Source organism: Hoplias malabaricus, chromosome 2 (genome assembly GCF_029633855.1).
Source record: "Hoplias malabaricus isolate fHopMal1 chromosome 2, fHopMal1.hap1, whole genome shotgun sequence".
Taxonomy (NCBI): Eukaryota; Metazoa; Chordata; class Actinopteri; order Characiformes; family Erythrinidae; genus Hoplias; species Hoplias malabaricus.
Genome location: NC_089801.1, coordinates 2710189 through 2734705, shown reverse-complemented (window position 1 = coordinate 2734705; position 24517 = coordinate 2710189). Strand labels below are relative to the sequence as shown.

General features: G+C 46.6%; 1 protein-coding gene and 1 long non-coding RNA gene across 5 annotated transcripts in view; one reads left to right on the top strand and one right to left on the bottom strand.

Annotated features, from left to right (window-relative positions):
• Positions 1 to 1018: 1018 nt before the first annotated feature.
• On the top strand, positions 1019 to 8330 carry LOC136675568 (uncharacterized). Its single transcript, XR_010796205.1, has 3 exons — positions 1019 to 1337; positions 2874 to 3011; positions 8142 to 8330. It is a non-coding gene; the product is annotated as an uncharacterized lncRNA (long non-coding RNA).
• A 793-nt stretch (positions 8331 to 9123) lies between these two features.
• The window catches only part of LOC136675525 (glucosidase 2 subunit beta-like), a 132875-nt gene continuing 117481 nt past the window's right edge, over positions 9124 to 24517 (bottom strand). For 2 of the 4 annotated variants that reach the window (XM_066652105.1, XM_066652123.1), the window contains 4 exons: positions 22530 to 22629; positions 17896 to 18043; positions 9422 to 9448; positions 9235 to 9342 (listed from right to left, as the gene is read on the bottom strand). In XM_066652105.1, the coding sequence (XP_066508202.1) occupies positions 17906 to 18043; positions 22530 to 22629 (238 nt within the window). In that variant the 3' untranslated portion in view covers positions 9235 to 9342; positions 9422 to 9448; positions 17896 to 17905. Of the gene's footprint in view, positions 9343 to 9421; positions 9449 to 17895; positions 18044 to 22529; positions 22630 to 24517 lie in introns of all 4 variants that reach the window. The other 2 variants (XM_066652097.1, XM_066652115.1) reach the window with 1 other exon arrangement.

Sequence of the window (24517 nt, the reverse complement as noted above, 5' to 3'; positions counted from 1 at the left end):
CGCGTTCGAGAATTTCCGTAGAGAGCTCGGGTTTTTCCGTCAATTTAATAAAATTGTCAGTTTTAAAGCAAATTAAGCTGCTATTTTAATTTTAATTCATACTTATATCTGTCAGTGACTACAATAATGTGGAATATTCATGGAGGTCCATTAAGTGGTGCTTAGCCTTTAAGGTGGAATGAAAAATTCTTCAGGTGAACAAAAATGTATGCTATTTAAGTTGTAATGAATAAATCGTGTCCACAGTCATTTCTGCTCTAAAAGGGGGAGTAAAGTGTATATAGATAGGTCTCAGAACGCGACTGTAGTAGAATTTTAAGGTGGAATTGAACACTCTTCTAAGGTTAATGTCTTGCTGCCCTGTTTAAGTTGGAATTTAAATTTTATAAATGCCAGTAACTAGTAATGTTTATTTCACTCAGTGTCTGACACTAAGATGCAGAGGGTGTAGTTTCTGCCACCAACATCAGAACACGACATGAATGTTAACACACCTACATTTAACAGCTAAAGAAACTGAAAATGTTAGTGCCATAAACTTGTTCGGTACTTCACAGCTCCTCTCTCAAGTAACGGCTTTGTGAGGAGGGGGTGTGGCTACCCAGTTTGGACTGCGCCTGCGCATACCTTTACGCGCGTAGCTTTGAACAGCAGAGAGACGGTTGAGTAAGTAACACACGCAAATATGAGTTACTCTCTGTCCTTTACCGTTTTAAACAAATGGAACACCGACAAACTGTGTTTATTTACAGCTAAAGGTAGATATATGTTGAAGTATGCCGTTCAAGCAAAAAGGGCTGTGTTTATTTAGAATTATCTTCGCAGAAGAAATTAGTAAAATAATCAGAGGTATCAGCGATTTACTGCGCATGCGCAGTTCAAATCTTGTAGCGACGGGGGCGGCTCCTGCTGGTGACCTCTGTCAAAGCGGTCAGTCACTTTATTACTAAATGTAACCCCGCCTTCTTATGATACAGCAGAATAAAGCTATTACATTTTTTTCTTGGACACTAGAGATGGAATAGAGAGGACAAAAAAGGAATGCTTGATTTAACATCGCCATAGAAAGCACTGGAGAAGGCGGAGCTACACGTCATACTGCCACCAGCCAGCGGAGGCACTAGACCTGGACTGACTGCAGTTTGGAAGAAAGGACGTGCTCTCCATGTTTTCTACAGTTGTTGGTAAAGACTTCACGTGTAGTGTACACTCCTGTCTCCTGTCGATGGCTCTCGGGCAGGTGTTCTCTCATCTCCTCCTGTAATTGGAAAATCAACATGCGTTTCCAGAAGCTGTTTCTGGGTCAGAGTGGAGAAGAGGAGGATCAATGGGAGAAGGTAGTAACTTGTGGGGTTTCTGGATGCAGTCTCTCTCTCTGTAAACAAACCAGTTTTCTTGGCAGGAACAGGCCACAACACCCTGCTGTTTCAGCACTTTCTTCTTTCATTGCTCACTCTGAGACCAGAGCGCACTGTTGTTTTCCTAACACACACACACACACACACACACAGTGGAAAGTTTTTGTTGTTGTTTGAATGAACTATAGCTCCCTGTGTGTTGTGTCCTGAAGCGTACAAGCTATTAATATTTCCACATTTTAACCAGTACTGTGTTTTGAACGCGTCTGTATAAATAGCCCTCCCGAGCTGTAGCTAGTTTCTGTCCAAAGACCATTTTCCTTAATATTTGTTGATTGTTTAGTTTACTATGTGTATATATCTGGGTGTCTGAGTTTGTTGTGTTCTCCCCATGTCAGCATTGGTTTCCTCCCACGGTCAGAAAAACAGGATGGATTGGTGACTCAAGTGTGTGTGTCTGTGAAGGACTGGCGCCCCCTCCAGGGTGTTCCGGACACACCGCAACCCTGAAAAGTCACAGGACATTTTTTTTTTTCACAATACCCCAGCAAGTAAAGGGTGAAGGGGCCTGTCTTTAAAAGGGGGGTGGGGGGTGGTATAAGAAAAGTGGATTATAAATAAAATTGTAAAATTTTCTCTAAGCAATTGGTTTTGAAAAAAAAAATGATGTATCAATGTCATGATGAGAGGCGGCATGGTGGTGCAGCAGGACCTGGAGGTTGTGGGTTCGAGACCTGCTCCGGGTGACTGTCTGTGAGGAGTGTGGTGTGTTCTCTCTGTGTCTGTGTGGGTTTCCTCCGGGTGACTGTGAGGAGTTGGTGTGTTCTCTCTGTGTCTGTGTGGGTTTCCTCCGGGTGACTGTCTGTGAGGAGTGTGGTGTGTTCTCCCTGTGTCTGTGTGGGTTTCCTCCGGGTGACTGTCTGTGAGGAGTGTGGTGTGTTCTCCCTGTGTCTGTGTGGGTTTCTTCGCACGCTCCAAAAACACACCTTGGTAGGTGGATTGGAGACTCAAAAGTGTCCGTAGATGTGTGTCGCCCTTTGAAGGACTGGCGCCCCCTCCAGGAATTCTTTTTACATTCACTTCCATTGAAAATGACTGTATATTGAATGTTGGGCTGCACAACCAGCACCGGCATCCTGTTTGTGACCAGGTAAACCAGCACCAGACCAGCAGAAAGCAACATACACCAGCAGGCATGATGCTCTGTGGTTTTGTTTAGCGGCAGGAGTGGAAAGTAAATTCAGTGTAAAGGTTTTTTAATAATAATAAATTCACACTGAGACCCTGTGATGATGACAACTGACAAGTGGTTGAACACGGTGCTGCCCACCACCATCAGCCGGGAGTAGTACACGGGGGATGAGGAGGAAAGGCAGGGACCAGCTGAATTAGTCTGAATAGCTGCTTTCCCTGCATTGATTATTTCCACCACCTCTCACGGACTACACCCTCCTTTCTTCCTGAAAAACTGGGTGACATACCATTTCTCTCCCCTGTCTTTGCTTCCTTTTTTAGAAGCATCCTAAACGGCGCCCCGTGTATTCAATAAGTCTACAGTGGCCACTGTGGAGAGGTTTGGCAGAAAGTGAACAGCTCTTGAGGACGATGTTGGCTACACCTCTCTGAAATGTCAGGGCCTGTGGGGTGTTCCAGGTACGTAGTGGTTAGTATAAGGCGTCCACAGAAGGTCAGTCAACCTCATGTCTCTACGACCTCTGATTGTTGGCATTGGTTAGGGACCTGGGATTTAGGAAATTTAATTTGTTTGTGAAACTGTTCAATTTAAAGCTAGTTTTTGCTTATATTCTTTCGTCCGTGTCTCAGAAAGGCACCTGCTGAAGAGACTGTGCCTGTGATGTGTGTGTGTTTGTGCGGCTGATACGAGGCGGAGGCGTGTAAACACATTACCCTGGTCTCAGCTGTCTGAGTGATTTATGACGCTGTAAATCTGCCATTACAGACGTTTACTACATCGATATGATCGCTCCACGCTGTCCTCAATCACAGATTTGAGTCTCGACTGCTTCCGCGTTTCCTGTAAATATCACACGATTTTAAGTAAAGTATTTAAGTGATGAATGTGGGTACATTGTAAATATCACATTTCTCAGATTTACTTCACAATTTCTAATTAATTGGAGGTTAATTATGTTTTTTTATAAATCTCTCGAACTAAATCAAGGAAAGCCACACAGCTCCAGTGTGTTTAGAGATTTATTTTTTTATTTATAGGTCACAGTAGTGTTATTTATATATATAATTATTGTAAGGGTTTTCTACCCTCCTCCAAGTATTACATAGTGCAATTTCTGCAGTGCTGAGCCTGGGGTAACAATGATAGAAGCACTCTCCCTATTACAGCTTAGTGGAGCATCACTATGACTTTGAAACTGTAATTTTATAATATTTTATTCATTATCTGTAACCCTTATCCAGTTCAGGGTCGCGGTGGGTCCAGAGCCTACCTGGAATCATTGGGCGCAAGGCGGGAATACACCCTGGAGGGGGCGCCAGTCCTTCACAGGGCAACACACACACACCTACAGACACTTTTGAGTCGCCAATCCACCTACTAATGTGTGCTTTTGGACTGTGGGAGGAAACCGGAGCACCCGGAGGAAACCCACACAGACACAGAGAGAACACACCACACTCCTCACAGACAGTCACCCGGAGGAAACCCACGCAGACACAGGGAGAACACACCACTCTCCTCACAGACAGTCACCCGGAGGAAACCCACACAGACACAGGGAGAACACACCACACTCCTCACAGACGGTCACCCGGAGGAAACCCACTCAGACATGGAGAGAACACACCACACTCCTCACAGACAGTCACCCGGAGGAAACCCACGCGGACACAGAGAGAACACACCACACTCCTCACAGACAGTCACCTGGAGGAAACCCACACAGACACAGGGAGAACACACCACACTCCTCACAGACAGTCACCCGGAGGAAACCCACGCAGACACAAGGAGAACACACCACACTCCTCACAGACAGTCACCCGGCGGAAACCCACGCAGACACAGGGAGAACACACCACACTCCTCACAGACGGTCACCCGGAGGAAACCCACTCAGACATGGAGAGAACACACCACACTCCTCACAGACAGTCACCCGGAGGAAACCCACGCGGACACAGAGAGAACACACCACACTCCTCACAGACAGTCACCTGGAGGAAACCCACGCGGACACAGAGAGAACACACCACACTCCTCACAGACAGTCACCTGGAGGAAACCCACACAGACACAGGGAGAACACACCACACTCCTCACAGACGGTCACCCGGAGGAAACCCACTCAGACATGGAGAGAACACACCACACTCCTCACAGACAGTCACCCGGAGGAAACCCACGCGGACACAGAGAGAACACACCACACTCCTCACAGACAGTCACCTGGAGGAAACCCACACAGACACAGGGAGAACACACCACACTCCTCACAGACAGTCACCTGGAGGAAACCCATGCAGACACAGAGAGAACACACCACACTCCTCACAGACAGTCACCCGGAGGAAACCCACGCAGACACAGGGAGAACACACCACTCTCCTCACAGACAGTCACCCGGAGGAAACCCACTCAGACACGAAGAGAACACACCACACTCCTCACAGACAGTCACCCGGAGGAAACCCACACAGACACAGGGAGAACACACCACACTCCTCACAGACAGTCACCCGGAGGAAACCCACGCAGACACAGGGAGAACACACCACTCTCCTCACAGACAGTCACCCGGAAGAAACCCACTCAGACACGGAGAGAACACACCACACTCCTCACAGACAGTCACCCGGAGGAAACCCACTCAGACACGGAGAGAACACACCACACTCCTCACAGACAGTCACCCGGAGGAAACCCACACAGACACAGGGAGAACACACCAACTCCTCACAGACAGTCACCTGGAGGAAACCCACGCAGACACAGGGAGAACACACCACACTCCTCACAGACAGTCACCCGGAGGAAACCCACGCAGACACAGGGAGAACACACCACACTCCTCACAGACAGTCACCCGGAGGAAACCCACGCAGACACAGAGAGAACACACCACACTCCTCACAGACAGTCACCTGGAGGAAACCCACACAGACACAGGGAGAACACACCACACTCCTCACAGACAGTCACCTGGAGGAAACCCACGCAGACACAGAGAGAACACACCACACTCCTCACAGACAGTCACCCGGAGGAAACCCACGCAGACACAGGGAGAACACACCACACTCCTCACAGACAGTCACAAGGAGAACACACCACACTCCTCACAGACAGTCACCCGGCGGAAACCCACGCAGACACAGGGAGAACACACCACACTCCTCACAGACGGTCACCCGGAGGAAACCCACTCAGACATGGAGAGAACACACCACACTCCTCACAGACAGTCACCCGGAGGAAACCCACGCGGACACAGAGAGAACACACCACACTCCTCACAGACAGTCACCTGGAGGAAACCCACGCGGACACAGAGAGAACACACCACACTCCTCACAGACAGTCACCTGGAGGAAACCCACACAGACACAGGGAGAACACACCACACTCCTCACAGACGGTCACCCGGAGGAAACCCACTCAGACATGGAGAGAACACACCACACTCCTCACAGACAGTCACCCGGAGGAAACCCACGCGGACACAGAGAGAACACACCACACTCCTCACAGACAGTCACCTGGAGGAAACCCACACAGACACAGGGAGAACACACCACACTCCTCACAGACAGTCACCTGGAGGAAACCCATGCAGACACAGAGAGAACACACCACACTCCTCACAGACAGTCACCCGGAGGAAACCCACGCAGACACAGGGAGAACACACCACTCTCCTCACAGACAGTCACCCGGAGGAAACCCACTCAGACACGAAGAGAACACACCACACTCCTCACAGACAGTCACCCGGAGGAAACCCACACAGACACAGGGAGAACACACCACACTCCTCACAGACAGTCACCCGGAGGAAACCCACGCAGACACAGGGAGAACACACCACTCTCCTCACAGACAGTCACCCGGAAGAAACCCACTCAGACACGGAGAGAACACACCACACTCCTCACAGACAGTCACCCGGAGGAAACCCACTCAGACACGGAGAGAACACACCACACTCCTCACAGACAGTCACCCGGAGGAAACCCACACAGACACAGGGAGAACACACCAACTCCTCACAGACAGTCACCTGGAGGAAACCCACGCAGACACAGGGAGAACACACCACACTCCTCACAGACAGTCACCCGGAGGAAACCCACGCAGACACAGGGAGAACACACCACACTCCTCACAGACAGTCACCCGGAGGAAACCCACGCAGACACAGAGAGAACACACCACACTCCTCACAGACAGTCACCTGGAGGAAACCCACACAGACACAGGGAGAACACACCACACTCCTCACAGACAGTCACCTGGAGGAAACCCACGCAGACACAGAGAGAACACACCACACTCCTCACAGACAGTCACCCGGAGGAAACCCACGCAGACACAGGGAGAACACACCACTCTCCTCACAGACAGTCACCCGGAGGAAACCCACTCAGACACGGAGAGAACACACCACACTCCTCACAGACAGTCACCCGGAGGAAACCCACACAGACACAGGGAGAACACACCACACTCCTCACAGACGGTCACCCGGAGGAAACCCACGCAGACACAGGGAGAACACACCAACTCCTCACAGACAGTCACCTGGAGGAAACCCACGCAGACACAGGGAGAACACACCACACTCCTCACAGACAGTCACCCGGAGGAAACCCACGCAGACACAGAGAGAACACACCACACTCCTCACAGACAGTCACCCGGAGGAAACCCACCCAGACACAGAGAGAACACACCACACTCCTCACAGACAGTCACCCGGAGCGGGAATCAAACCCACAACCTCCAGGCCCCTGGAGCTGTGTGACTGCGACACCTACCTGCTGCACCACCGTGCCGCCCCTATAATATTTTATAAAAATTTTATTTTAAAATGCTACCTTTACTATAACGTTCCTTTAAGAAGAACAGATGAAACTAGGCCTAGATCAAACAATGAAATCCAAGCTCCCCCTCTGCCACCTTTTGTTGATTTTCCAGTTTTAGTGCCGTTTTTGTTCATTAACATTTTCCACTGTTAGATTCAACACTGGTGACGATTCTCCAAAGTCGATCAATAACACTGTCTTTGTTCGGTGTTTTCCAGCTGTTAAGGGACTGTTGTGCTACAAGCCTCAGCGCTGTTTGTAAACCATCAGATCGTTTTCATCCGCTCCAGAACGAGCAAATTTCAATTAGACTGAGGTCAGCTTGCCTTAATCAAGCGTGTGTGTGTGATATAAAAGCTGGGAAAAAGCCTCTTGAACCCAGTGAAACACAAGAGTAATGCTTTTGTGTGGGAACAGAGAGTCAAGCACTTAACGTATAAATTCAGCACACACACACACACGTGCCCCCTAATGCGTGACTTTCTGAGAGAAACTGATGTACAGTGAATTTTGGACCCTTACACTCTTCAGTGAGGAGCTGAAAACATCTCGATTCTTCAGTAAAAGCACAAACTGCCTCTAAATGCTTTTCAATAGCAGCAACAGCAGATTGAATTAGACCCAGGGACACTGAAGCCAATGGTGAAAGTCAAGCACTTCTCTCCAACCCTTTCACTCACTCTCTTCTCCCTCCATCTCTCTCTCTCGCCTCTATTTACTCAGACAGGTTAAAGTTGGACACTGCCTTTTACCTCACTTTTGACCAGCAACCTGTCACTGAACCACGGAAAACCACACTCGGCTCATAACACAACGTCAAACCTTCAGACAGGACGCAGCGCATCAATGGAAAAACAAAGGGCTGTAATTACTGTACGTAGAGATTTATTTGTGTGTTATTTAATTCTATTACAGGACACACTGTACACACCATTAACCCATGGGTCAGCTGGGAGTCTGAGGCTTGTCCACGTGAATCCGGATTATTTTTAAAGCCGCTATGAGCCGGTCTGCTGCAGGTCCGGTCCTAATTGGATAGTTTAAAAAAAAAAACACTGCACAGAATGAAGTCTTTGTGTTCTCATAGATGAAGCATTTAGAAGCGGTGTTAAACAGGTGCTTCACGTAGTGCACTGTTTCATCTCCAAAATAGTAGTAACGTGAATTTGCAGCATTTCTATTGGTCCGTTCCTCATGAAGATTTCACAGAGGTTTAAAAAGCGATGTATTCAGTTTTTGGTTCCAGCTAACGTCCCACGGGAGGCTTGACAGCGATGGGGTTGGGTTCTCAGTGGAGGGGGAGGATGATGTGTGTTGCCCGGTTGTGCTCCTGGCCTCAGATGGATGGGGCATTCTGACCTTACACTTATTGTAAAGTGTTGCTGAAACATTGGGGGATTATAGTCAATAGAAATAGTGCAGTTGTTGTTCTTTTGCTGGAGGAACCTGGTGTGGTTCACTGCAGCGGGTCTCACAGTGATGGTGATGTCTAGAATTTGCATAACAGGGGTTTATGGGTAATTTTGTGAAATTCACCACGGAGTAGAAGAGTGGCGATGGAAAAGTGTAGGAACCACCACCAGAAGAGATCATGAATTTGGGGCCCCTCCCCTCAAATTCCTTCTAAGGGCCGGACTTCCAGGTCAGTTCTGGTTCTGCTCAGGTGCCGTACTACCATTCATGAAGGAGAATGTTTCAGGCTGTGGTGCCTGAGCAGAACCAAAACTGACCTGGAAGTCTGGCCTATTGAAAGAGAAAGAATTTGAGAGGAGGGGCCCCAAATTCATGATTGTGAATTTCATGAAATTACCCATAAGCCCCTGTTATGCAAATGATTTAGAAGTGTTCCCCTAGTAGTCAACACTTTCTTCATCAACTCCTCGTCTGGGTGCTCCAACAGGGACTTAATAAACACTGTTTCCCACTGAAAATAATGAATCAAAAATAATGTTAGCTACAAACAACCATGTTCAAATATAATCAAGGAGTTTAAAAACACTCACCTGCCATTTTGTGCTTCGGACTGAGGCCTGTATGAAATAAAAACACGGTTAGTAGAGTCAATTCAATAGAGTGATCATCTCTAATCCATCTGTGACAGAGTATAGGATTAAAGCAGATACACTATAAAAAGATTGTTGTTTTCCGAATGTTTCTTGAAAAAGACTGGTATCTCGTGCTGATCTTCTTCACACAAATTAATCAGGGACTTTGATTCTGCAATCGTTCTTTTGATCCTGGAGCAGCACATCCCTCCCTCGCCGTCTCTTTCCGTACGAGAGAGAGCGCGCGACAGACCCTTTCATACGTCCTCCTACTCAGCACTTCCACAGCTCACACTCTTACTGAAAAGGGAGAGCAAGAGGGTAAAGACTTCAGCTCTTCATCACTGCTCCGTCACAAGTTCACTGTCGCTCCACACCTTCGAAATGTTTGTACACACTCCTATAGTACTTCAGCTATTCTGGAGCAGCTGAACATGAGCCTCACCACGTCCAAGCTAACAGTGGACTAGCGGCACTGGGCCTATCACATACTTGTTATAAACCCGTCCACAAAAGAAGTGCTGGGTGAACCAATGATAGGGTCAAGGCTCTGAAAAGATGTTTAAGGACTCAGTCGCGTTACGTCTGCCTGGAAGCATCCTTTGATTTGAATTTGAATAATGAAAATTAGCTGAGGAGCTAACCAATTAGCGGTGCTGGTTCAAGCTGAGCAGAGCACGTCGATGAAATATTTAAGAGTCATTTAAGCAGAGTTCAGCGAAAATAAGCAGCCACAAGCTCCGAAAAGAGCAAACCCACTTCCACAGACACACACCAGTTTACAAAGGAATCCCTGACTCGTGATGGATTCAGTAACACGGTAACCTTCAACACACTGTCACTCTGCTACAGAACAGGACCACTGCAGTGGGGGAGTTTAAGTGGGTGTTGATGGGACGTGGGAAACCAAAACAATATCCAACATTCACACACGCTAACTAGCATCAGAAACGAGCTCCCAGTTTGTGATGACTCCTCACATAACATCCAGCTGTTGGCGTGCGAATTACAATGGTAATTGCCCACAAACACTGTAGGTGTGAGTGGATCAGACACAGCAGTGCTGCTGAGTTTCTCAGTGTCACTGTTGGACTGAGAGCAAACAGCGTCCTGTGTCACTGATGAAGGAATAGAGGACGAGCGACACACACTGTGCAGCGACAGATGAGCTACTGTCTCTGACTCTACATCTACAAGGTGGACCAACGAGGGAGGAGTGTCTCACAGAGTGGACACAGGGCTTAAAAACTCCAGCATCACTGCTGTGTCTGATCCACTCTACACCAGCACAACACACACTAACACACCACCGGTGTTCATTAATAAAGAATGACATCAATTTAAATGATCCTGTTAGAACATGGAGAACCTTGATGACTTGGTGTTACTGATAGGTATGCTGCTGACTTTCTCTGTGTGTGTGTGTGTGTGAAGCCTCTGGGCCTTTTTAGCAATTTCCAGTCAACACACACTCGCCCACACTGCACTGAGGGAACACTTCCTCTGCTTTGCTTCATCTGCACATCTGACTGTGTGTGTTTAAGTGGCTCAGCACTTAACCCACGCTTTGGTCTGCACCCCTCCAAACCCATCAGCGAATAAAGATCAATGGCTGCTGTTTGTAAAGGGTTTAATTGAGAGTGAATGACGGACCTGGTTAAGGATTCATATAAAATACACACGTCCAGTTTTTAATTCCAGCGCAGGCTTTCTTTTATGAGAATGTAAAATTTACTTTAGCTGCTGTATAAAGTAGTGGAATGTTCCACACACACTTTCTTCAACTTTTAATGGAAGTTAATGCTTTAGGCCAGGAACCTTATGTTTAGATTAATGCTGCGAAAAAATGGCGATAAACGAATTGTTACGATTTGTAGAAGGTGCTTAAATTGGCCTTAAAAGAGCTGAAAATGAATGTTTTCACTTTGCCACAGAGACTCAGATTTAAGACACTGCAGTGAAAAGAGACTGTCAATCCAAGCTTTTTTAAATCCATCCATCCGTCCGTATCCAGAGTGACCCAAACCTACTTCCCAACTTTCACTTCTGCAGCAAAATTGCATCAGATGCAGTTGTCATTGAAGAAGTGATGACAGCTGAGAATACGGCTTTAGCTTCCTCAGGATCAGTGACAGAGCTCCATGCCGATTTCTCACGGATTTCATAAGACTGCACTTTCTGACAAATGACCAATATATTAGGGATTCGTCTGTTTTTCGCAGTGGAATTACATTCACTTTATCACATAATTACTAGTGCTTCAAACTTGTCAACATCGCGGCTGTGCTGAGAATCACACCAGTGGTTCCTGAGGTTCAAAACTGGCCAGTGATGAATGGAGTAGAGGCAGCGGTCTCTAACTTTATCAGTAAAGTGGTCAGTTGGGACGTAAAACACTGGTCTTTTCGTAAAATCTGAAAATCCATCACAATTAATTAGACAGCTTTAGATAAATTCAGAATAAAGTTTTTAAAAATCACTAAACATGCTGTACTTGTGCTAGGGGTGGGCAATGTGGCCCTAAAATAATATCACAATATTTCAGGGTATTTTGGCGATAACGATATTCTTGGTGATATGAAAAAACAGTAAATTAAATATATTTAATATTTATCAATATATATTTTACTACAAATGTAACAAACATTAATAAAAATCTGTCAAAATTTGCTTATTTTGTAAACTGTAACTGACCAAGATTCTGACTTTGTATGAAACAATTATGTAGCATATAAATCTACCACTCAATCAAAATACAGAAGATTTTGTGTGTGCATTTAAACAGCAAACGTTAACAATTATACAAAAAGTAACCTTATAAATTCATTCATTCATTATCTGTAACCCTTATCCAGTTCAGGGTCGCAGTGGGTCCAGAGCCTACCTGGAATCATTGGGCGCAAGGCGGGAATACACCCTGGAGGGGGCGCCAGTCCTTCACAGGGCAACACACACACACTCACACCTACGGACACTTTTGAGTCGCCAATCCACCTACCAACGTGTGTTTTTGGACTGTGGGAGGAAACCGGAGCACCCGGAGGAAACCCACACAGACACGGGGAGAACACACCACACTCCTCACAGACAGTCACCCAGAGGAAACCCACGCAGACACAGAGAGAACACACCACACTCCTCGCAGACAGTCACCCGGAGGAAACCCACGCAGACACAGGGAGAAAACACCACATTCCTCACAGACAGTCACCCGGAGGAAACCCACACAGACACAGGGAGAACACACCACACTCCTCACAGACAGTCACCCGGAGGAAACCCACACAGACACAGAGAGAACACACCACACTCCTCACAGACAGTCACCCGGAGGAAACCCACGCAGACACAGGGAGAACACACCACACTCCTCACAGACAGTCACCCGGAGCGGGAATCAAACCCACAACCTCCAGGCCCCTGGAGCGGTGTGACTGCGACACTAACCTGCTGCACCACCGTGCCGCCCGTTATAAATTCACATTAATAACAATACAAACACAGAATAGTAGCTGTGCTGAGTCATCACGTAAACAAGTCAGATTATCACGATACTGATTTTTTTTTTAATCATTTTAAAATTGATGACGATATAATCGTGAACGTTACGATATGGAACAGCCCTAACTTGTGCTATATTCGATGTCAAAAACCTATCGCAAAAATAGAAGAAATTAATTCCGAGTCATTTTGGAGAATTTCTATTGGTCCATTAATGAAATCCTTAATACTTAATTTAATAAAAGTACTGTGCAAAACATTGTTCTTCAAACTCACTCTCACCTACTACTTTAACGTATATTTCTTACTTGTTTTATATTATTATTATTATGTATTTACTGTGATTATATATAACTTTAAATAACCCCCACGCCACTGAGAAGGCTTTAGTTTAAATATATATCATTATCTCAGGAGCCTAAGACTCCTGCACAGTACAAAGGAGGGGTTTAAATATCGTAGCAGTGTTTAGATGACCGTCAGTGCCTAGTCTCTCTTGGCGATGCAGCCAGTTTCTCCTGGACAGAGTTTCTATCATTTCCATGTTAACCGTGTCCTTGTTGGTACAGAAGAGAACAGCTGTCCTGTCAATAATAATCGACCATCTGCATCCCCTCGATTACTCTCTCTCACACACACACACTCAATTTCACACACTCTCGAGTCCCGGCTGAGCTCAGATCCAGCTGTTCAACACATATCAACCCATCCCCTATCCTTTCATCCATCCATCCATCCATCCACCTGTCCCTCCATCATTTATTCACTGAGCACACACTTGATTCAGAGCTGTATTTATTCCAGCTACGGGTCTGTTTTCACTGTCCTACAACTGTGTCTCTATCCAGGCACCTGTATTTATTCCGTTACGTTCAGCATCCCACTGATTATCATCACCACTGTGGTAAAAATAGCTCAGAGCCACGAACACAGGGGAAAGACAAACCTAAACGTGAGTTTACCCCATAATCCAGAGCCCGAGCTGTAAACAAAGTGATGGATTGTGTTCTGCTGCGACCTGTTTTACTGCGGAGGAAACTCCTAGATACAGGTTTCTTTCCGGTGGTGGTGAATGGAGCCGGGCGTCCCCCTGTCTACAACACAAACACAGTTATTTTTCACTTCTCAACAGCCAGCGGTGACCTCCATCCGTCTACAGAGCTTCACATGGCGTGATGAAACTGAAGTATAATAGTGGAAATCTCAACCGAACTCCATCCATTGATATCAGCTGTGTTCACACCACCGTCTGCCGTAGTAAAACAGTGAGGCACTTTTAGAGAAAGATGTCTGCTTCCATCCACCTTCAGTGTCAAACATTCTGGTAAATTCCTTTAAAATCGAATCACTCTCAGCCAGGGATTTATTCAGAAACCCAGAAGAACAGTCGGAAATACGTTTAAAATTCAGATTAAACGTAATAGTTTACTTCTTTTATCTTTTCGCTGTGAAATGCTTACACCGTGTAATGGACAGCCCGTGTTTCAACTGTAATGTAATTACGCTGTACAGTGGAACATCTACCTACGAACTTGATCCGTTCCGTGACCCGGTTCGTAAGTAGAAAAGTTCGTTTCTCGAGTCAATTTTCCCCTTTTAAAATAATGGAACAGCAATTAACGGGTTCCAGCGCCCACCACGAAAGTCACCCTTTTTGCACTGATCTATGTTTACAACACTCTCAAATTAGTAAAAAAATACATGTAGCGTTACTAAAAATAAAAGAGAAATACAGTGGAAACAGTAATAAAAAAGAAATAATAAAGTTGTAAGTGGTTACACATCGCTACCTTGAAGACGTGACGACTGGCTGGAGGAGTAACACAGGCACTGGCTGTATGACGGGAGGTGGGGGGTGGGTGGAATAACGGAGAGTAGGCGGTGAATGTGGGGAGACGAAGCGTAGATACGGCTTAACTTAGCACGAATTTCAGTGTCTGCTATTTACACTAATGTTAAATTGCTAAAGCTACAATGTGCTAATCTTAAAAGCTCACTCAAGTCTGGGGGCGCTGGGAGACTCGCCTATTGGGGTCAGTGGTCATTTCCAGCCGCCGGCTCTGAGGAGGCTCGGGTTCGTTTCTAGAGTCGTGGTTTGTTGGTGGAGGCAAAATATATTCAAATGCCCGGTTCGTATCTTGGAAAGTCCGTTAGTAGAGGGTCCACTGTATTCGTATGAGAGTGGTGTTATGCAGTGTGTCCTCAGTTTGGTCGTGTTTTACAGGAGCGTTTTTTTTTTCCTCGTGACTAATTGTGACATTGAACAGGAAGCTAAAGGACAAGTCTAAAAACAACGAATACTGTTAACACTGCCATGCTGTTGCAGCTTTGGTTCCAAGAAAAGCTGTCCTTCAACGCAGCATGATTCATCCCTCAATCTCCTACACCTCCATCCATCCTTCCATCCATCAGTCCATCCATTATTCTAGCACTGATACTAAAAAAGCCAATAAAACGCACGTATCTCAATGAGATGAGAAATAAAACAAAGCCAGACCTAAGTATTTTAAAGCGCAGCTCTTGCTGAGGCTCGCTGCTGCACAATCTCCTTCCAAGAACAGAGCTCCCTTTAGGTTTTACACATGTTTGCTTGAATATTCAGCAGAGCCCACGAGTAACACGGAATTAATTAGTCAGAGGGAAAGGATTTTTCGCTCATGAATAATGGAAAAGCTATTCCTTGTATACAATCATGTAAAATAAATTTATTCATTAATTATTGTACATCTATGAAAATAAATCTGCTCGCCCCGTGCATGTGCAGAATCGCCACTTTCATAAACACCACACAGAACATCTCTCATCATCTACATCACAGCTACAAGATCTGAAAAGAGGAAAGAACATAAAATGTGCTTTTATAATCACTGAGCTGCAGTGCGAACAAATTTAGACTCGGCATTTGACCCATCTGTGACTATGCACACACACACACACACACACACACACACACTAATGCTGTAGTGGCAGTGAGCACAAACACACCAGGAGCAACAGGCAGCCGTCCCCAGCGCCCAGGGAGCAGTTAGGGGGTGCCTTTCTTTTGTTTAAGGAGGCAGTAGACAGCACTGTTCCTTCAAAGCTAAACTGTCCTGACCCTAACCCAGTGATCTTAGCATGTCAACATATAAACTGATTTATATTCGGACATCTCAAATTCAAGAACGCTAAACGAGCAGGGGCGGCACAGTGTTGCAGCAGGTCGGTGCCGCAGTCACACAGCTTTAGGGACCTGGAGGTTGTGGGTTCGAGTCCTGCTCCGGGTGACTGTCTGTGAGGAGTGTGGTGTGTTCTTTCTGTGTCTGCGTGGGTTTCCTCCGGGTGACTGTCTGTGAGGAGTGTGGTGTGTTCTCTCTGTGTCTGCATGGGTTTCCTCCGGGTGACTGTCTGTGAGGAGTGTGGTGTGTTCTCTCTGTGTCTGCGTGGGTTTCCTCCGGGTGACTGTCTGTGAGGAGTGTGGTGTGTTCTCTCTGTGTCTGCGTGGGTTTCCTCCGGGTGACTGCGCCCAATGATTCCAGGTAGGCTCTGGACTCACTGCAACCAGGTCACCAGGAGGACGTTCTTAAATGACAGCGATAATATGCTAGAAAAACTAAGACCAACTGAAGCATTCAAGAGAGAAAAGAGAATTAAGCCAGTTTGGTTTGTCAGGTATTGGTTAAAAAAAGAACATATATTAAATCCCTTGAGGAACTACATTAGTGAAAGGTTTGTAGTTTCACCCTGTTTCACCTACTCCTTCCCTGCTTCACCCATGTGCTTCTTGCTTTGCCACTCCTGTTTCACCTGGTCAAGTCCTCCCTGGTCTGCTCAATCACAGCTTCACTCCCTAATTCCCTGCTTCACTTCCTCACGCCCTGGTTTTTGTTTACTGCTGGATTTTCAGGTAAGTTTCTCAGTGTCTACAAGGCGGGGTAAACAGGATTTGGCAGCTGAGTTTTGGAGTGACAGCTTCAATGCCCAGTATCAGAACCAGGCTCTCAATAGCGTACGCAGCACTGAAGGTAAAAGGATGTGGCAGGAGCCCGGTTCCTGTTAGAATTCATGACGTTATTTTGATTTTAGTGAATTAAATAAGTACGATGTAATGTATAATTGTTTTATTTTTAAATTACCACATGAATTCTAACAGTGTTTTTCACCTGGCTGCGAAAGAAAGGCACAGCTGTCGCTTCAAACCTCAACATTGGACCAAGCCCTGGAAACTTCACCTACTGGACACTGTCGTAATCGTAACTGAGAACTGAAAAAGCAGAGAGTGAATGAGTGACGGAGAGAAGCACAGAGCGAGTGAGCCATGTTTTGCCTGTGTTTCCCATGTTTTAAATGATCATTATTTTTAGTTTCTATTTGATGCTTGAAAAAACTACATTCGATACAAAGCCAACACAAATCCCAGTCCGTAAACTCTGGCCCAGACCGACGGAAACCTAACGCCGTTGAGTGCTTCCTACCCCAGGACACCTGCTCATCCAACCTGTTCGCTGCAGTAGCAGGATCTACACTTCCTGGAAGGTTTACTCCAGATATTAAAGCATTGCTGTTAGGACTTGATTGTAAGCAAAGGCTCTGGATGTTTGAGAGTTCATCCAACAATTCTCTCCAACTCATCCCAAAAGTGTGTGAAGGTGCTACAGCTCTTCAGTTCACGTTGCATCGATTCAAATGACTATTTCAAATGAGTGTCTGGAAATTTCTGAAAACAAGGCCAGTTTTGCAAACCCAGATTAAATCTTTAAATGAACAAAGCTTGGGCTGAAAGTGGATTTTCAGCAGCGATTCATCAATGTCACAACATTTTAGTCCAAGACTTAATCACCCTAATTCCTGACTGAGAAACTGCGTTGTATGTGGTTGGCTGGAGTTGTTGGAGCAGGACCGTGGTTCTAGATATAAGATGGAGGACAGGTGTGCACAGATGTTTTTCTGACCTTGTTGAGTTTAGAGTTCGTTGTGTATGCTGCGCTGCAGTGTGTTCAGACGGCAGGCCGCTGGTGTGTGTAGCTCCATGCTGTAGAGGCACCTACTGGGCTCCTTCACCGACCTCAGATCAGTCTCGGTCCCACAAACCACAGACACCTGAATCACACAACACACACAAAACACACACTCAGGGGATCTTAGGTTTGTTTGTTTTTTCCCTGTAGAAAACAGATTTCAGTCTTTACATAACCTCCACGTTTCTATCGTCTCTCTTTACACTTACACTTTCCCAGCAGAAATCTTTTTCTATTTTTCAATTTTTATTCACCCGGAGGAAACCCACGCAGACACAGGGAGAACACACCACACTCCTCACAGACAGTCACCCGGAGGAAACCCACGCAGACACAGAGAGAACACAGCACACTCCTCACAGACAGTCACCCGGAGGAAACCCACACAGACACAGAGAGAACACACCACACTCCTCACAGACAGTCACCCGGAGGAAACCCACGCAGACACAGAGAGAACACACCACACTCCTCACAGACAGTCACCCGGAGGAAACCCACGCAGACACAGGGAGAACACACCACACTCCTCACAGACAGTCACCCGGAGGAAACCCACACAGACACAGGGAGAACACACCACACTCCTCACAGACAGTCACCCGGAGGAAACCCACGCAGACACAGAGAGAACACACCACACTCCTCACAGACAGTCACCCGGAGGAAACCCACACAGACACAGAGAGAACACACCACACTCCTCACAGACAGTCACCCGGAGGAAACCCACGCAGACACAGAGAGAACACACCACACTCCTCACAGACAGTCACCCGGAGGAAACCCACGCAGACACAGAGAGAACACACCACACTCCTCACAGACAGTCACCCGGAGGAAACCCACGCAGACACAGGGAGAACACACCACACTCCTCACAGACAGTCACCCGGAGGAAACCCACGCAGACACAGGGAGAACACAGCACACTCCTCACAGACAGTCACCCGGAGGAAACCCACGCAGACACAGGGAGAACACACCACACTCCTCACAGACAGTCACCCGGAGGAAACCCACACAGACACAGGGAGAACACACCACACTGCTCACAGACAGTCACCCGGAGGAAACCCACACAGACACAGGGAGAACACACCACACTCCTCACAGACAGTCACCCGGAGCGGGAATCGAACCCTGGAGCTGTGTGACTGCGACACCGACCTGCTGCACCACCATGCCGCCCTAAGGTTATATAACAAAGCTCTAAATTCACGGCTCCGTCTGAGTCACCACCCTCACTTATGGTCAGTTGTGGCTTTGAGTAATGACCAAAAGAATGAGACTGCAAAAAACAAGTGGCCGAGGTGAGCTTTCTGTTTTTGAGTTTTCTGGGTGGGTTCGCTCTCTGTGATCGAGTGAGGAGCACTGTGGTCCGGGAGGAACCTGGGCTCCTTTACTTGGGCTAATCAGAAAAGACGATGAGATGAGAATTTATAGTAGGTACTGATTAATTCATAGTAGATTCTGAATAATCCATGGTTACTCAATATGGCATACTGCCTGATTACTAGTAAGAACTCAATAATTCATAGTGATCACTGAAACATTCAGAGTAGATCCTGGATAATGTAGAGCAGTGTTTAAATAATCTTCAGTTGTGATATTATACATAGCAGATATGCTACAAAACGTACTGAATCATCAAGAACAGCCAATGAAGAATATTAAGATTAATAACTGAACACCAATGCCGTAATGTGAGAAGTTGAAAAGCCTATAGGATTGAAGCAACTTCGCTGTCCCTTCTTCGTTTATTTATTTATTTGTTTGTTTGAAAATGGTTTGCGAGTCGGTGGAGTGACGGCACAGAGGATAAAAGATGGCACTTTCTCTACAAAGGGAGCTGCATCCCATAATACAACACAAGCCTCTTTTGTGATGTCCATCAGAGCCCAGGCTGAGTCACTCTGATCCGGGACCAGCCGACATCGACCTAAACTCTACAGTACAAGTTTAAATAGAACAGCCAAAGCTGATCTGAGATCAGCCTAGAGATCTCTCGCTTTCTCACACAAACACACACACACGACTCCTCCAGACCCTCTTTTACAGCAGGGGAAAAACTTATTGTACTCCCAGAGTGGTTACCATAGCAACCCTTTCATCAGTCCCCCCCCCCCCTCCTCTCTCTCTCCAATCAATTCTGTGGACAAAAGCTACCTGAAAACACAGAGGGAGAAAAGAGAGAGGGGAGTAATGAAAGATGGAGAGACAACAGAGAGAGAGAGAGACAGAGCGCTACATGTTTGTTTGAAAGGGAGAGGCACTGAAACGTTAAAGGAAGGAGGCACACGCTGTTTGTTTTTGTGATTATCTCGTCCACAGTGTCTCCTCCTTCATCGGGTGTTCTTGGCTTGTTTTTAATTGAAAATATATGCAGAGCACGTTCACTTGCACTTGGGTTTGAATAAACGAACGTGTGCTAACCTTAAGGTTACGTAGAAAAGTGTTCACCAGTGCTGTATTCAGTGTGTGTTTATAACGTAGTGTAATATTTGTCCAATGCTCCAACAGTTCTGAGCTGCTCGGTATTCAGATTACAGTGGCATCTCCACAGCAAAGAATACAACACGTCATCAGCAGCAGCTTCGAGTGATACCACAAACATGGCAGTTAAGATGGCACACGTGACACGCAGGGCCGGCGTGGTCTACAGTAGACGTTTGAGCCTTCTGACTAAGACTTTAATAAGGAGCCTTCACGACAGGAAAATGATATCCGACTCTGGTTTGTTCTTTGACAGACCTGGTGTCACAGAAGTCAACTTTATTCCCTCGCTCCATGTTCCAACAGAGGAAAACTAATAACTAAATAAAGCGGAAAAAACTCTACGCCATTGTCTCCGCAGCAACATCCAGATTAACATCCAGATTAACAAAGCCAATCAGGAATAAATTACACTGTTTTATCAGTCAATATTTATATGTACAGAAATGCAATAAGGGGCGGCACGGTGGTGCAGCAGGTAGGTGTCGCAGTCACACAGCTCCAGGGACCTGGAGGTTGTGGGTTCGATTCCCGCTCCGGGTGACTGTCTGTGAGGAGTGTGGTGTGTTCTCTCTGTGTCTGCGTGGGTTTCCTCCGGGTGACTGTCTGTGAGGAGTGTGGTGTGTTCTCCCTGTGTCTGCGTGGGTTTCCTCCGGGTGACTGTCTGTGAGGAGTGTGGTGTGTTCTCCCTGTGTCTGCGTGGGTTTCCTCCGGGTGACTGTCTGTGAGGAGTGTGGTGTGTTCTCCCTGTGTCTGTGTGGGTTTCCTCCGGGTGACTGTCTGTGAGGAGTGTGGTGTGTTCTCCCTGTGTCTGCGTGGGTTTCCTCCGGGTGACTGTCTGTGAGGAGTGTGGTGTGTTCTCCCTGTGTCTGTGTGGGTTTCCTCCAGGTGCTCCGGTTTCCTCCCACAGTCCAAAAACACACGTTGGTAGGTGGATTGGTGAATCGAAATTGTCCGTAGGTGTGAGTGAATGTGTGTGTGTGAGTGAATGTGTGTGTGTCTGTGTTGCCCTGTGAAGGACTGGCGCCCCCTCCAGGGTGTATTCCCGCCTTGTGCCCAATGATTCCAGGTAGACTCTGGACCCACTGCGACCCTGAGCTGGATAAGGGTTACAGATAATGAATGAATAAATGAATGATGCTAGATCACATCGGTGTTCTAACTTTATTATTTTTCATAGTGTAATAAATTAAGAGAAGTCATATCGCCCCCTATGCTTCCTGTAGTGTATTACAATCTGTCAAAATAAGTGTATGGATCGTATGAACATTATAGAGTATTTATAAACAGAGAAATAGACACAATATCACCTCTATAGTTTATTACAATCCGCCAGAACGACTACAGAGTATAGAAGTCTTTTTGTTTTTACCGAGTGACACATCAGTCTTAATACCCACATTTTTGACTCATAACGCTTTCATGATAATTCAGTATTCAAATGTTCGAACCCGTCCCTGACTTTCTTAATCCCTACATTCCTTTTTCTGCGATAACTCCTAGCCATAATTTTGGAAATAAAGACAGCAGTGTGTATAGCTGTGTTAGCCGCGGAGAACGCTTGGTTCCACAGTAAAAGGAGGCCATTTATGAGCGTGTGCTCCAGACTGAGCTCCTCAATTGGCTTAATATCGTGTTCTGCTGAAATCCAGCTGCTTCGGCAGAGCTACACCACAGCAATCCCTCGCTCCCGCTCTCCGAGAGGAGCAAGAGGAGGGGGCTTTTAAGAAACAGAACGAGGGAACGAGAGGCCTAGCCGCTGCATTTAATGCCATAATGAGCGGGGGGACTGCTGCTCTCTCTCTCTCTGCTTATCCTTCTCTCCATTCCCCGCTTCGCTCTCTTTCTCGTTCTCTCACTCATCTGGGCTGAGGGATGGAGAGCCAAATCAAAGCATTAAATTTCACCCAGACAGAAGGATGAGAGAGACAGAGAGAGGCAGACTGTGTTTAACAAAAACACTGGGCAAATCATCATGGAAGAGGACTACATCCAGTTAAACGCATTGCTCGATAAAGTCATGAAGCACGGACTCTAAGTGTTAAATGTTAGGGTTGTGGTGAAATACTGACCACTGTGGAGCGCTTTGGTCCTTGCCAGCAAGCATCTCCTTCATCAAACTTCATCTGTGTGTACGGAGCGTCAGGAGGACCAATCCACCCACTCCACTTTCTGTACAAACGCACAAACATGCAGAGGTTAGTTTTCCTGTTTGTGTTTTGTTTCCACGCGCGTCAGAACGACTGCATCCAAAAGCCCTGTAATCAAAGAGTACAATGACACATCACAGCGAGCCAGTGTTCCCACCCCGTCTCCATCATTTGGGAAACAAAACACACAATGTTGCAGAACCCCGCCCCCATCACCTTTGACCCTGACGACAGCCTTTAGTCTATTTATGGTCATTTTTCACTGCGTGGATAGGCTGGGCTCGACGGTCGCTTTTCCACATTCACAGTTCCCCCTGTAAAATGGTGTGATGTGGTAAAACCCAGTCTCTAACGGGAACCCCAACGATGCCGGTGATACATTTACTTGTCGTCTATTCATGTGTTGGTTTTGTTTTTGGAACTGAACACAGCTCCGTGCCGCAGTTCTCACAGATCGGTTTTCCTTGTCGCTGGAGATTTTCCTTGGCCACCGTCCCAAGGAGCAGTTGAACCTCTTTAAAACCCCTCGAGGCAATGTTACAAGGTGAGTCGGAAGTTTGTGCTGGAGCTTTGCATTTCATGGTGATTGACAGGTCTCTCTGGCCTATCAGCGCTCTGCAAGGTTCACACATCACCATTTAGTACCTACTCGTCTCGGCTGGAACCGTAAGCGAGCTGGGACTCAAACAAGTACCAGAGTCAAGTCACGTAGGTTCCGTGCAGTGGAAAAGCGTCATTAGAATCAGACTACAGTCAAAACAATGACAACAAAACATTCATAAGAAACAAGAGGACATTTTTATCTCAGCAACAACGACTCACTCGGACCAACACTGTTTTCAAAGCTCTCCGTTTAATTAAAGTCTTTTGGTCAAGAAAACAGCCCGACTCACCAACTTTAGTTAGTTAGCTTAAAGAATTCTGCTTTGACTAGCATCATGCTAAGTGAGAGAAGACAATAATCATTTCTTGGACTCTTGGTCTCGGAAATGATGATCTCCTGATGATAAGGATCCCATTTGTCAACTGGCCTCCTTCTGCTAGCGCCAGCATATCCATACATTAATGTTCAGTCCACAGCAGGCCGTATGAGAGGATGTACATGCTTTATGTTCCCACAAACTGCTAAAGCATCACATTAGCGCAGGCTAGGCACAGCGGTGTTAAAGGTTTAGCAACAGCGGCGCTAATTTGATCCGTCTGAGCAGGGCAACGATATGCAGTGGTTCCTCCTAACGGCAGTTAGCGCTGGGTGTTAGTGCTCCTCCGCCGCTGCAGGGTGAAAATATTAATTATCGTTTGTCTGAGTTAATTTTGTCAGAGGGGCAGCAAAACGGCTGAACTCCGTCCCAAACCAAGCATTTTCTTTCTCGTTCTCGCTCTCTGGAGCTGGCTAATTAAACCTCCCCACAGCAGAGCGCTTGGGAAGTGAGGAATGTGAGGCATGGGAAAGACACTTGTGGGAACTTTTATTAAAATTTTCATTTTTACCTCTTGGTGATAAGTGAGACCTGAATAAACGTACGGAGTAGTTCTACGTTACACGGCCATTGCAGGGTATTTAATGGTAGTGTATCCTCCTTTGCTCCTTCGTCTTCTGGGGAGACTAGCGTTGCTCAGATATTTGATGGCAATCGGCTTTAAAAACATTAGTGAGGTCAGGTGTCGATGTTGGAGGATTAGTTCTGGATCACATTCACCACTTCAGCTCATCCTGGAGGTCGGAGTTCAGGTTCTGGTCAGAGATCCATCACTCCAGAGCCCGGTGGTGGTGGGGATTTACACCCCTCTGGCCAATACTTAGCATTGAGCATGGTGACCTTAAGGTCTTGTGTATTTCATACATTTTGGGCACAGTCTGGATTTTGCTGTGTGTTTTAATGTGTGTGGTAATGGCTGATTGATGGAGT